Here is a 15304-nt window from a genome sequence, read left to right on the forward strand (position 1 = left end):
ATCCTATCCAGAGGGAACCTGTGGTCCCCTATAGAAGGTTATGCTCTAGGAAGGCTCCTTGATTATGAGCAGACTCAATCACTCAGACTTTCTTTTAGCAAGCAAGAAACTAATCCTGTGTGGCAAAGCACATCTTGATGCACAACATAATATATAAAGAAGCATCTCACCTTAGTACCTCTTTTCTGCTGTTATTTAATTCTTTATATCATGGGTATCAGAATCTTTTTTGTTTTCTTTCTTTTTTTTTCTTTTACCCAAGGTGCTTGAAAAAATGGGAACAATAGGAAGTAAACAAATTAAGAACAATGTGGTCAATGTAGCTCGGAAAATAATTTCTCTCTGGGTCCGGGTATCTGTCTGGAAATCCACCTCTTGTCAAACATTTTTAATGACAGGCGCTTGTGCTTTTGCATCATTGTGCTTGTTTGAGTATGGCTCAGATAAGTTTGAGGAGTCTTCAGTCTGTTTCCCACTGCTGGAGCTGAGCATCTGTTTTCCACATACTTCTGCGCTAATTAAATGCTATACAGTAATGAAGATGAACCAGAGGCAGGCCAGAGATCCCATAAAAGCATTTCACTCTTCTCTATTCTCTTTGCCTGAAGTCAAGTCATACGTAGTACTTTCCAGACAGTAACTCCCTAGCTCCTGTCAAGACTTTTTCAATACAGTTAAGCATTCTTTCAGGTTTATTTGTTTTCCTCTTTCTTTTCTTTCTGTTTGCAGCATAACGTTTATAAATATATATGTATATGTGTACATATATTTTATCTTGCAATTCCATCTCTGGAAGAGAAAACATCATTCTTTCATCAAAGGAGAAATTCACCCACTGACCTGGAGGTAATTTGAATAATGAACTAAGCTAGTTTTTGATGTTTGTGTAAACAGCACAGAAGTGTCAGATTCTGTTCTCCTTGTATCCAACATGATAGATGTGAGATCAAAGACTGCCTTCAGTAACGGCAGCATGTCAGACTTGCATTATTGAGGGAAATGTTCCTAGAGCTATCAGCTCATTGCTGTCGTATGAAAGCCAATTGATATTTTCACTGTATTTCCCTCAATGTGGAAGGGGAGGTGAAGGTCAACGCAATAAGTTCCTGCACTGATTTCTCCTCTCAGGAATCAAATTTGTCATTGTCTATCAATGAAATTAATTTGCTTGTCTGAACGCATGAAGGATGAAGCAAGACTTTAAAGCGAGTCTGTACGGAGTCCTGTGCCTGTGTCTGATTGGGGATCTCCAGGGCTGGAGTTTAGGGATAACAGTGGGAGTGAGGAGTCTGTTGGCTCAAGAATGAGAAGGAGGAGTTATAAGTTAGGTGAATAGCGAAAAGAAGGTTAGGATACCCTGCCACTAAGGCAACTGTACTGCTATCGAGTCAATTACTGCAGGCATTTTCCCTCTAAGTGCTTGACTGACAGATAATAGTAAGGGGAAGGAATAGGTTTTCTGGCTTTGCGTTCTCACAAGGAGATGTATAGGAGTCCTGGTGGATGATCCTCAGGTTGGAAATGCTAATGATGCAGCCTGCTCCTTCACTGAAGAGTAGCAGTGCTTTGCTTAGTCAAAATGAACGTTTTTTCTCTTGAGGAAAACAAATAAAAAGAAGTTTGAATGACTGCCCACCAGATGTGGGCAGGGTAGCCTTCAGAGCTGGAAAGTCTTCAGGATTTCCTCCATGTACAGGTGTTGGTTCTGATGTTTTACTGCTGCCAGATATAAATGCTTTGTGCAGTGTTCGGAACTGGCAAACATGACCAGTATTTTCCTTGTCTCCCCAAGTGAAAATGCAGTGGGCATTCGACACATCCATTTACTCAAAACTACGCTGCTGACTTGTTCTTTCTTTGGGTCATCCATCATGGTCAGGAAGGACGTTAACTTCTACAGCACCTTGTTCAGGGGACCACAACAGGGAACACACCTGATTTACCTGAAAAACAGCCCATCACTTCTGATATTTGAAATCAGAAACCAAGAGTTAGCTGGGTGTATAGATTTTGCTGGTATTATGGTCTTCTGTGGCAGCCAATTAACAGCAAGTACTAAGATTGGCAAAGTGAATATATATCAAAGAGGACTGAGTGACTTTTATTGAACCTGACTGTTGATACAGAATCTTAATGGTCCTAATGTTTTCTGATCATCCTTGGTGCATATGCTTGAGCCGTTGCAGGCACAGAGGAAGAGGGTCAGGACTTGGCAGCAGATATCTAGCAAGAAAGGGCATGGCAAGAATGGGAAAGCTGTGGAAGCTGGAGGCCAGCACTGATGTAACAGGTGAGAACAGCAGTGAGAACTGACGTAGAGCAAAATATCTCAGAAGAGCGTAACTAGAAGAGCATTACCAGAAAGACCTGTCAAAATAGATATAAAATCAGGAGACTAGCAGAAATCACAAGAATGAGCAGGACCACACACACACAACTTCTGATGATGGCTGAACATAGTCCTCCATCCCAAGTGGTGTTGGAGGACCACAAAGCCCAAGAACTGAGGGGTCTCCACAGTGATAGGACCTGGAATTTTTCTCCAGTGGGAGAAACAGCTGCCAAACTCAGCAAGCTTTGTTTGTCGGTGGAAGCTGATGTGGCTGCTCTGTAACGAAATACAGATAAAATTTCTTTAGGAACCTAGCAGGCAAGACTGGAGCAAAGATGTGGAGGAAGAATAGAGACCTGTAACATAGGCCCACCTCATCTCTTCTGTCTGCTAGAATCCTCTGATACACAATGTATTTTCATGTCTCAGGAGTGTACTATCTCTATTTGCACCTTTTAAAGTCCTGCATAGTAGCACAAAGGGAATGGCAAAAGGAAGTTGTAGGAGTCAAGAGAACTGTGCTATGGAAGGAAGAGATCCTCATCGATATTTCTGCCATCAATTCTTTGGGGAGTTATAAAAAAGAAAATCCCAAAGCCCAAACCCTACACTAAATTTGCACTTGTTCTCTCAGGCCGGCAGCCTAGAAGTTCATAAACTCAGAATGACCTTGTTCTGGAATAAACTGTCCTGAAAACAGTTTGCAATGGCTTCACCGAGTTTGCTTTGCTGGTGGCAGCCCTTCGGCTCCAAGCTGGCATGTGTATGAAGCTCTTTGAACAAGTTTTGACCTTCCTTTAGCCCCTCTGCCCATCAAGCCAGGTAATGACATGCTTCGTATTGCACAGAACACATACAATTGACAAGTTCATAGTGGTGTTTAAATATTAAACAATCTAGACAGGCTTTTGAGTCTTCTGCCGCTATGAAAAGGCTCAGACCATACCCATCTTTGAAATCGGGCTGCGGGATCATTTGCACAGTAAGACAGACAATAAGACTTGTATACATTGCCATGCAACAGAAGAGACCCCGAACCGCCAGCCCTAAGTGGAAAGTTTATTTCTAAGCACAATATATGGAAAAACCAAACCAACAAACCCCACAGATATAGAAAACGTTGTAGCAAATCCCTGGTCAAGTAGGACTTCATGTTGGTCACTACCCTGCACCTCACAGCTGCTTAAAATGTCATGCAATGGAGGAGAGGGCACTCGGACGACACCCTCTGCTTCGGATCAAGGAGGATCTCCAAGCAGGAGAGGGCCCGTGGGACTCCTGCTGAGCGATTCAGGCTGTAACCAGCAAAAGGGCAGTGCTGCTCACCCCCAACCACGCGCCTCGGGGACTACCTGTGGCACGCACGCACGTGACTTAGCACTTCAGCAGGCTTTACGAACGTGGATTCTCACAACACCCCTGTGAGGTAGGTACGTATTGTTATTCCCCCTTTGTGTGGGTGGGGGACTGAGCCAAACAGCCCAAGGCTACAGAGTCGGTGGCAGAGCTGGAGCGAGAGTATGCAGAGTCCTGTGTGATCAGATCACTAGGTCACACCACTCCTTCACGGCAGTTGTGCTTCTGACTTTATAAACTTTTAGCCTTTTGCCAAATTAAAGGAATTTGACTTCTCCATATTAAACAAGTGGAGGACAGGGAGGGAAACAACATTATGTCTGACAGCCTTCTCTTCATTGGTGTATGCCTCCCCCTTCCCAAAACCACCACAATTACCTGTCTCTGGGAATGAGCACAGTTTCCAGGACAGGCATGGGGGTGAGAGGCTGTTAAGTTTGCTTCCTTTGACCAGGTTTCTCTCTACTGTGGATCAGAAGCGGTTCTTCCAGAGACCATTCACTGCAACACTTTCAGTCTAGGGGTAGTTGCTTGTACAGATGATCAGAATTGCCCCTTCCCTCTCCCTTCTCCCACCAACATCTCTTCCCTCACCTCAGCCAAAAGCACTCTTTGGTAGATAATAAATAAGGTTGGTCAGATAAAGGTACAGTGGCCTCAGAAACCATGCTGTTCACATTGGTCCTCAGTAAGTCAGCTTTCTTGGTTGGTGTTTCACCTCCCACACTTTCTGCCAGAGAAGTACCTGTTCTGTTGCATTCTGATATTCAAAGGGACACTGTCAAGTAATCTAGATGAAAAAAATGACCTCCCTTAAGACGTTAACCTCCATCTTCAACATTGCAGAATGGCTGGTATGTTCAAACCTGGAGGTTAAAGTTTGAGACCTTCCCCAGTCCAGAAACACCTGGCCCATGACAGCCTAGCTGCCGAAGGAGCCGGTGACTTGCATTTGCCATGGCTCCAGTAAAAGCTGTGAGAGGTGCTGGTACAACGACGAAGGGCAGTCAGACACAGCCATTGTGCAACGTTGCCCAGCGCTTCTGCAGAACAGATGCAGCTTGGCTGAAGTCCTTATAGTAATTTTGGGGAGGGCTGGATCCAGGCTTGATTGCTGCAGGCTCATTGTTTTGGGATTGCTGAACTGTTGCTCCTCAATTAGCTGATCTCTGTATTTTTAGGTTTCCTACTCTTACACTTGATTTGTGGCAAACCGGCTCAACCCCGTAGAGCTGGGAGTTACCCTCCATGGAGTGAGGACAGTGAGCAGGAAATCAGTAACATGGATTTCTTCCTGTTGCAGATGAAAGGTGGAGAGAAGGACAGGGATGGTGAAAGGAATGGGGTGAGTAGAGAGAACGCTACATGCCCAAATGGAAAAGAACAATATCAGTAGGGAAAGAAATTTTATTTTCAAGATTGTAAGAGAATATTACAAACAATGGAGAGTAAAAAAAGCCCAAACCCTAAAAACTATTTAAAAAGTACTTGACAGTGTCCCTTTAATATCCACAAATGATTCAGCCATTGTGCATTGAAAGAGAATGTTCCTGAAGAGCAACCAGTACCTTCGTGGATATATCCCAGAGAAGGAGACTTATTAGAAGTGTTACATATTCAATCGGCAACTGTGCTCCCTCTTCAGACTAACTCTCTGTTGAACGATTGAACGGAATAGACTCTGTAATAAACAAACTGGATGTGAAAGGCTCAGCCTACATGACTGAGTGAGACTGTTACAAATTGAGCAGCAGGGATAAAGACACTGGAAAAAAATGTACATCTCAGATGTATGAGTGTCTGAATCAGCAAAGTAGTAGAAACCCCCGGAGGTGGGTCAGCTTCTTGTGACTGGAGTGAAATGGAAGGAAATTAACCCGGGATGTCTGCATGGAAAATGATGTGCGTGAGTGGGACGATTTGGATGCTGGATTTGGGGTTATGAAGGCATAAATCACACTAGTACTTGTGCTTGAAACACCTGTGGAGAGTTTGTACAAAATTTGCCAGAAACGCCTATACGTCGAATAAAGGTCATGGAACGCCCTCCCCCCCCGCCCAACTCCACCCCCACAAACCCTTTGTCAGGAACGTTATGAAAAATCAGGATTTTTGTTTTGGTGAAATTTGGGCACACCTGGGTTTTGTTACATTTTCTTGGCGAGATGATTCAATCTGTAAATCACTACTGAAACGTTCCCAGCCATTTCACTTCAGAAATCCTATGGTAAATCAAACAAGGTTCCGTAGTGACTCATGAACAAAACGACTCATAGCCCTGGTTAATCACAGTCTGGAAAAAAACTACTCCAAATATTTCATTCCCTTCCTTGTTTTTGTAAATCTCACACGTGTGTGTGTGTGTGCGTGTGTGTGTGCATGGGGTGTGTGTACAGAGCGTTACCTATTCCAGGTAATAGGGTTTGTAAGACATGCTAAACCGTCTGTTCCTCTGCTTCCCCAGAACTCTGCCTACTCAGTTTTTAGTCTGTATTGCACTTGTTTTGTTGTTGTTTTTTTTTCTTTTTTTTTTTGTGATTTGTGTTTTTTTTGTTTGTTTGTTTGTTTTGTTTTTGTATTTTTTTTTAAACTGGCTGGAAAACATTAACCTCTTTAGCATGAGTGTGCAGCTTTCCCTCCACCTGCTTTTTCCTCAGCTGGCCAGGTGCCGCCTCTTATATCTTGTGCAGTTACCGAAAAAGAAAAGAAGGAACAGAAGAAGAAGAAGAAAGAAAAAAAAAAAAAAGGAAGAGAAAGAAAAAGGCACACCATGCTCCTCTGCGTTATGAGTTCTTTGTCTCCTCCGCTCCGTGTTAAGGCCTCCTGAATTCCTCGGCTCAGACCGTCGTGACCCTCATGACGAGCTCTCTGTTACTACTAGACTGACTCCTCTGTTCGTGAGGCCTCAGGTGGCTGAGTATATGCAGGATGGTGTAAGCACAGTGGTGGTCAGAGAGGGTGCCTGTGGCTTGGCCGGCAGCCCGGGCCCCGCTGTCGGCTGGAGCGGAGTTAGTGGCTGTACCACCAGTGGAGGACGAGTGGGTGGTTTGGGAGGAGGGGCGCTGATTTGTCCTGGTCCCTGTTTTTTGCTCCTCCATGTCCTTTGTTTTGTCATAGTTCAGCACTTTCCACTGCTGATTGACCGCCTGCCACCGTTTAAAAATCCGGTAAACCGAGGGCCCTTCGTGTATTATTAGACCTGGAGGGAAGGGGGAAAGAAATAAACATAAAACAGAACAAAACTTTAGAAAGAACCATAAGCCTACCCCAGCATCGTGCCCTCTAGCTAGCTGGTTAGCTCAGTTCTCCCTTCGCCAGTGTATATTCAGTGATAAATCATGTTTTTAATTACTGACTGGCAGAGCACCGGTGCTCCTGCTCGGCTGGATCCCTTTTCCCTTGAATTAAAAGGATTACAGCTTTATCTCAGCAATCAATAAACAGGTCTTAAATGCAGCAGAGTGAGTTATGCTCCTACAGCAAAACCAGTGTCTGTTTACCAATAAACGCCCGAGGTTTATCTATCGCTGGGCTAGTTTTGCACGCTGCGTAGGCATGATTCACCGAGCTAGCGGCGTGTGCTTGGAGGGGGTGTAGCTGGAGCTGACGTGCCGGTGACGTCTGCTGCACCAACGTCATGAGCGGGCACAGACCACATCTCCCCACACGCGCAGCAGCAGCAGAGCAGGCACGCACATGGGGGCCCGAGATGGCAATGAAACACAACAAGGGGCAGCCTGTACCTGTAAGCGGTTTGTCATCCTGTGCAAACGTTTGCTCGTTGGCAAACCAGGTACCTCATCGTAGGTTATTGCTTCCAAGGGGAGAAAACAGCACGCTTGAAAGAAAGTGCGGATGAGCTCACAGAGTGTCTGCTCTGAGTACGCAGAGAATGCATCTGTGCTGTCACCCGTCTGCATCTAGCAGAGCTGATATCGCTGGGGTGGCAGCCAGGCTTTGGGACACTTGCTTTCTAGTGGTCTTCGCATTTGGAAGGGAATGAGCAGCTCAGGCCCTTCCACCTAGCAGTTAGCTCACCTCCCAGAGCTCTCTGTCATCCTCCCCACACTTGAAAGAGGGCTGGAAGGACTAGATAATGGTCAAAGTTGTTTTGAAGATGACATTATTTGACTATTAAGCTTTGTTATTTTCAAGCTACCAGGCTTTGGCCCTTTGAATGCAATTGAAACAGCAGCACCTGCAGCGCTGTGTTGTTCTTACCCACTGAGGCTGAGCGAAGCTGCTACTTCTCATGTAGACTGGCTTAGCTGACACACTGTAATATAATTAATAAGCTTTAATGGAGAATGGGATTTATGCAGAATGAGAGGGTCTGGGTGCCCTGGTTTTGCAGCAGTCTGTCTGTTAGGAAAGTGTCTTTGAGTCCCACGTAACTGAAGCCAGACCAGCAGAAAGGGCATGTACTTGTTGAGTTAGCACACAAATAATTTATTTTTTCTTAATAGTGATGGCTTCACCATTCTTGGTCAGCATCAGGATTATTAGAAACATTTCCAGGAAGAGCAGCTCTCTTGCCTACTTGTTCCAGGAGTATAAATACAAATGTGAAAATGAGGAGGTTGCCTTGACCAGTGAGGGGTGATGATGATCAGCACAGAATAAAGTGGTTTACTGCTATTTCTGATGAATCAAATGCTAGGGCTTTACCCTCCACCCAACTTTTCCAGACTGTTCTAGTTTCTGATGACAGCTGACTACTGGAGTAAACCTGTTCTGTACAAAAAAATAACAAAAAAAAATAATCTGAAGGTCATCCTACACTTAGGGCTGACCTCCCCTTTACTCACTGATGGAGTGCAGCCACCTAGTTTCTCAGCCACCTAGTTTCTATATTTGATTTTACTGAACGTAAGTTACAGGTTCACTACAATCCGAGTTTCTAGCTTTTCTGATTCTAAGCATAATTAGAAACTTTGCTGACTCGATCACAGATTAGCTTCAGGGAGACTCTCACATTCATCTTAAGATGGTGCTGAGTCTCCTTACTGGCTGCTGAAGAAATTCCATGAGTTGAAGTATTCAAGCCTGGCTATTCTGGGACAGGGAATATAGGTAGGTACTAAAACAGGCTTATAGTACAAGAGAGATTTCTATTCCAGTTCCAATAGATCACTGCAGGTGATCTATTGCAGGTGTAGTCTATATGCAGGTGTAGTCCTGTAGTGATGTCCGTTTGTCATAGCCAAATAGCCTGATGTCATCACAGAAAAATTTGTTTTTTCCTCCCAGCTTTGGAATGCGGTTGAGAGTTCTGACATCTGATCAAAGCATGACCATAAAAAGCGGGACTTAGGGAAAGCCTACAGATCCAGCCAAGGAGACAGCTTTGAAGCAGGCCTAAAGTGGATTGGTCCAAGGCAAGGGACATTAGACACATATTTAAATGAGCTGTCTGATCTGTAATGAATGAAATTCCAGTCTGATCAATGACAGAGCCAATGTTTCTTTGAGACCTCTTTAAGCCTTGGATAAAAGAACCAAAATCAAATATTTTCTCCTTGGCTGTAGAACATCCTCCATAGAATCAAATCCATTCTCCAAAGTATTAAACACTGAGCCAGGATTGTAAATCTATTCTTAATTACCTTATCACAAATATTTAATGCACAGCCTGATTCAAGAGGGCTGTTTATAAAATTCTTGTTTGTTTGCCTTCTAATTATAAATGTTTATGATCTTATGCAATTAACTGTGTGATGCTGATGGATGGGTTGCTGAGTCAACTGAGCACCTGTTTTCTTAGATAATTTTGGTTTCAAAATATTTATAAAAGTACAAAATAACTTGTTTCCCTCTGTATTTACGGGGCTCTAAATTACTTATCGATTTCCCAGTGTCAAGCTCAGAAAGCTGTAAAATTAAAAAGGAACCAAGCAGAGGGGTGGGCAGGGAGGTGGAAGTAACAGTGATTCATTTGCAACAGTGAATGCTAAGATTAAACAAGAGTCCATCAGTTTATATCAACCTGCAGGAAGCTTAATGCTCCCATTGAAACAAATTTTGTCTGCCTGAGTTAAATTAGGATTGGAATTCCTATGTTCAGCTGTGTGTACTCCCTTCCAGAAACACCCCTCCCTCAAGGTTCAATCTGGTTAACAGAGCTGAATCTTTTCAATTTAAGGCCAGACGTAAGTGGAAAATCCTTCAGGAAGAACTGTATGCAACTGGAAGCAACCAGCTAGAAGCAATTTTTCCGTAAGCCAAATCCTCTATCTGTAGGGAAAATAGCAGGTTGGTGTGAACTTCTCCCTTTCTGAACTTCCCTCCTTTCAACTAGGGCTTTAAACTATAGTTGATGGAGGAGGGAAACCTCAGTCCATCCCACTCCTAATCCTGTACCTAAAGGGGACCTACAGGAAAGCTGGGGAGGTGTCCCTGCCCATGGCAGGGGGTTGGAATTGGATGATCTTTAAAGTCCCTTCCAACCCAACAATTCTATAATTCTATGAACTCAGAAATGTCTATATGAGAATTTTAGAGGTATTGCCAGTAGCATCCTAATCCTTTCCCACTCCTCCCAAGTTTATCTTTCCCTTTTCTGCTCCACAAAATCTGTTCTCAACACATCCTATGTGTAAGACGGCCTCTTCAGAAGGAAAATCTCTGTGAGTTTCACGCAAATCCATGTTGGTCCAGATTGTTGCCTGGTGCATGAAATCCCTTTTTGTGGTGGTGGTGGAATGAAGCTTCTAGTGAACATGGGCACTGAAGATGTGCTGTTCTCATTCCCATTTTCTCATGCAGAGACCTGACTGGTGTCTCCGCATTTTTTTTTTCCCCAGATGATCAAGTTGCAGTCTGGAACAGGGCTAGTACTGGTGAAAGCAATTCAATTTCCATGTTCTACTGATCGCCACAACTAACCCTGAGCTTCTGCATGCTTAACATGCAAGATTTGAGAAGGGGAATGTGACCATGGTGAGTACCGTGGCCCAGAGGTAAGGCTGATCACTGTAGGGTTTCTCTGGGCCTTGCAATACCTGCCCACGTCATGATCCATGGGGGCAGCCTTCGTGCAAGTAAGAAAAATCATGGTGCTGAGGGAGGGTACACGAACTGTGTGCAGGTGGCCCTTTGTCTTCTGGGGTTAGCTGGGACAGAGAAGCATGGCCATCAGTGGGCCTGTGACAAGACTGGTCAAGAGAGAGGCCCTCAGTAGCCAGAGGGGCTGCTGGCAGAGCACGGGCACAAAATAGATGTGAAGAGACCTGGGTTAGTGCCTCCGGATGGGCAAGGGGGCGTCAGCTCAGGTACCACCATCCCGTGAGATTAACCTGAGTGGCTGTGAGCCTTCAATTTAAAAGAGCCTTGGAGCAGCAGCTTCCCAGAAATGACAAGCAGTCACCCTGTGCACATTGTCAGCCTCTACCACCAAGCAATCTTTTCTCCAGGACGTCCAGCTTCTAATTAACCTTCCTCTCATTTCAACGCTCGCTGTGCATTTTCTTGAAAGACAGGTAAATTCTTGGGGCAGGAACTGTTTCTCCTGTTTGCCACTGAGAAACCATGAAGACAAGGTTTCTGCAGACGGTGCCGTACTTTACCCTTGTGCTGTCACTCACCTACAGGAACAAAAATCACAGCTCGTTCTAGCCAGTTTCTCTCTCCTGCTTCTCATAAAGCCCCTGCCCTGCGGTGTGAGCATAGGGCATGGGCTTTATGAAAAGGTGGAAACCCCATTTCCACCATCAGCAGCTCTTCTGCCCTTCGGTTTCTTTACAAAATGCGGTTTCACCTCAGCCAGAGAGCTGCCATGCTTTTGCCTGTTTCAGTTCCTTTCATTGCTGGGTGTCAGGGGAAGATTATGGCAGCTGTGATCAAAGGTTAATATTTGCATCCACAGCAGCGATGGCTCAGGCCAAGGCAAACCAATCCTCCTGGGAGATAAAGCTTTTATTGCCGGGCTTTCCCTCTGTTGACATCATTGCATACACTAACCCTTCACTCCCTTTCCCTGCGTTCTTTCATCTTTCGTGGCAATTTCGAATTCCCCCACCTTTGTTTCCAAAGCTCCTGCAGCTCAGCCTTCACTTATCTCTTTGCCTTTATCTCATCCTACACGCTCCATCCTTATCCTCCTTTTATCTTCCCCTAATAGCAGTAAAGTGGCTGTACTAGTTCAGAGAAGGGGTCTGGCGATGGTAGCATCCTGCCTCCAGCAGTGGCCAACCACACAAGGAGTGGTGTAAAAACAAAGCCAGGAGAGTGACTTTCCCCTGATGGGCTCTGTGGGGACATGCCCAGCCACAGATGGTCTCTTTAGGCTCAGTTATGTTCCCTCATTATAGGTTTCTAGTGTGCTACAGTAAAGTGCACTGACTTTTGCTCTGAGCTCTGCATTTGCTCAAGTTAGGCTGGCCCCCCACCCCCCAAATTCTCGTAGTCTCCATGAGATAGCTCCATTCCAAAAAGCGCTTTAGAAATTGCAATGAATCTCTGCCTCCTGTCAACTTCACAAGTTCGTGGTACACGGGAGATGAGTCACCAAGCTCCCAGTGGACCCTTCCAGTCCCTATTACTTTTCAGTGCAATCCCCTGTATTTTATCCCTCATTAATGGTGCAAGAGAGCCCTTGGTGATAAACCTGGAAAAAAGAGCCAGAGGGACCTTTCCCTGGAAATACAGGGTGGGAAAGGGGCATCTAGTATCTGTTATCTACATTGAGTCAGGGGCCGTTCCAGCTGAATCTGACAAGTTCTTTAAACAACCTAACATCCTTAAAGCCCCAAGGGCCAAGACTCAAAGCTGCAGAGCTGTGCTCAGCAGGCAGTGGGGAAGCGGGCAACCCAGAGAGTGGGGAGAGGTACATTTATCCTTGAAAGTAATGTCGTGGCATCAGTGGGACTCTGCACTTGGGTGGATTTGGGATGGGAGATGTAAATATCAGAGTTCACCACATGGGGAATCAAGTCATTTCTGCCCTCTCCTCATTCCTGTTCATCGTCTCCAGAATCTCTTCAGTTTGTCCCCCCTTTTCTGCAAGCAAGGTCCCAAAGAGGGTGCAGTCCTCAGAGCAAAGGTGCAGAATAATAACGTAACCCTGCCTTCCTTTCAGTACCCTGACAAAACAAACTGATGTCTTGTCACAGCATCGCTGTCCTTGGCAGTGTGACTGCCTGGCCCAGCTTGTGTTTGGGATTTTGATTTCTCCTTCCTAAGGGTAGCGCTTTGCACTTCTCTTTATTAAATTTCATCTTGTTGATTTCTCCAATTTGGCAAGATCATTTCAAATTCTGATCTGATCCTCCAGAGTGCTTGCAGCCTTTCCAAGCCTGGTGTCATCTGCAAATTTTATAACAGCACTTTCTATTTCATTATCTAAGCCATTAATAAAAATAATGAAGAGAGCAGAGTCCAAAACAGTCCTAATTGAAACGTGTTTCCAGTTTATAGTACACTGACAACTACTATAAAAGCAGCTTTTCAATTGGTTGTACATCTGCTTTACAGTTTTTCATTTTAAATCACATTTCTCTGTTTTATTTAGGGGAATCTGAAGGGAAAACATCTAAAGTGTTGCTCAGGTCATGGGATATCAAACCACTGCTTCCTCCTTAGCCACCGGGAGAGTTATCCTCCCAAATTAGATGTGGTTATACTCTCTTCCTCATCAACTGATCAGTTAATGATTTCTTCCAGTATCTTTCTATGAATCAGTTAAACCGATTTGCCCTTTACTTCCATGATTTTCTGTTCACACCTTCTTTAATGATAGAGATTATATTTAAAGCTAGGTACTTTGCTTGCATTTCCCCAGCTGCCTGGCACCTCCTGCATCCTCCCTGAGTTCGTGAGGATAAAATGCTCACAGGTCAAAGATTGCTCCTGCGGCTTCCTCTGAAGTTCATTAGGACGAGCTGACAAGGACACAGCAAACTCATCTAAATGTTTTTGAGTCTGTTCTTTTCTGATTCTGCCCTGGGCTCCTTTCTCCTCATTAAAATTATTTTAGTTAAGTTTTGAAGACTGAGACAAAGGCAACATTTAATGTTTGGCCTTTTTTATATCAAATATTATTTGAGCTCTTAGATTTGTCTTAGCATAAGCTTACGGATCCATTTCTTGCCGTTGTTTCTCTCTGAACGGTCATCCTGAGGCTCAGGTCTGACTGCTCCCCATGGCTATGTGATTCCTAGAGACTCGCCATTAGTTGCAGGCTCTTCTCTCTCTCTGCCTTTTTGTGTTTTCAGCTTCTGATTTTGGGTCCTCAAAGAGCTCCTGATGCAGCCTCAGTGCTCTCTTCCCACGCTTCTGAGCCTTCCCCTGCACAGGCACAGTTTGCTGTTGTGCCTTTAGTATCATCCCTTTTGGCAACTGCGAGCTGTTCACAGCTCTTTTATCCTTCAGATTCTCTTCCCAAGAGACACTCCCTGCTCTGGTCCCCTGAGGCTGCTGCCGCTGCTTTTCTGGAGTCCATTATCCTCACATCATAGATTTCTTCAGCTCAGGAATGCTTTCATCGCACAGTCACTTTTCGCACAAACTGCTGCTACATTCAGATTTTCAGGGATTCTTTGCTTTCAGGCAAAATCCAGTATGAAGGATAGATTCCTTCATAACTCTCATCTCTGTTTTCCAAAATGTAAATTTTGTCCACAGCATGTTTCAAGAGCTTAGTGGACAGTCTACTCTGAATACAGGAGATGTCCAGGTAATGGATGACCTGGGACCTCTGGTGCCATGTTTTAGACATTTCTGGTAGTTGCAAGGCACCGGCCCAGTGAGCAGAATACTTCTAGTCCACAGGATGTCTAGCAAAGGTGTGCTTTGAATATTGCTGGAACTACGTAAGGAGGGTGTGCAAGCTGGGGAATGTCCGGTATTGAAAGATACACAGCATACACTGAAAACGTATTCATAAAGATTCGAGGCTGGGTGAATGCTTACCATATGGGAAAAAAAAATAACTGATTATAATCAGGCATTTTATTATCAGTCATTCTCCATGCACATTTTTTAATACCTAGAGAACTGATTAAATATGCACAAGGCTGAGCTGTGCTTTGGCTGAGCAGAACTGGGGGTGGCTGCATGGCCAGGCCCTGTTCGCTGCTGTCAGTCACTCGACATCACGGAGCCTGTGGGCCTGGGGAAAAAAATTCTCCTTCTTCTCCCCATCACCCTTTAAGTGTATTTGCTGTACTGCGCGTCTCATGCTTGGCTCCCTGCAGGTCACGTAGGCCACGACTCTGGCAAAACTGAACCAGAGCCCCTCAAGGAGTGAGGCCCCCGTGGCCAGAACTGTTTCTGGGCAGAGTATGGTATGTGGCATGTGTTGCTCCACCAGTGTATGCAGACAAGCTGCTCGCAGCTCTCTCGGTGAGGTATTTTCTGCAGGTAGGGACTCTTCCCTTTCCAGTCACTGGCAGCACAACCAGGCTGCCCCCCAAGTCTTCAGTTGCTGAGGAACCAGCAAACCTTGTGCTTGGTACGGCTTGGCTCCTCTCGTGCAAGCCGGGGTTCAAGGACAGCTCTGCCTCAACGCTTCCTCATCCCCAGGTGGGCCAGGACACCCCGCAAAGGCAGCAGGAGCCCTTCTCCTTCCCTGCCTCCTCCGCTCCATCTGGCAGAGCAACGGGAGCAGCAGGCCCCATC

General features: G+C 45.1%; 1 protein-coding gene across 2 annotated transcripts in view; it reads right to left on the reverse strand.

Moving 5' to 3' along the window:
* Window positions 1-5079: 5079 nt before the first annotated feature.
* MARCHF4 (membrane associated ring-CH-type finger 4) overlaps window positions 5080-15304 on the reverse strand; it is an 89743-nt gene continuing 79518 nt past the window's right edge. For both annotated transcript variants that reach the window (XM_080599072.1, XM_080599073.1), the window contains one exon: window positions 5080-6887. In XM_080599072.1, coding sequence (XP_080455198.1) covers window positions 6526-6887 — 362 coding nt within the window. In that variant the 3' untranslated portion in view covers window positions 5080-6525. The remainder of the gene's footprint in view (window positions 6888-15304) is intronic.

This window comes from Anser brachyrhynchus, assembly GCF_964034855.1.
Source record: "Anser brachyrhynchus genome assembly, chromosome: 7".
Lineage (NCBI taxonomy): Eukaryota > Metazoa > Chordata > Aves > Anseriformes > Anatidae > Anser > Anser brachyrhynchus.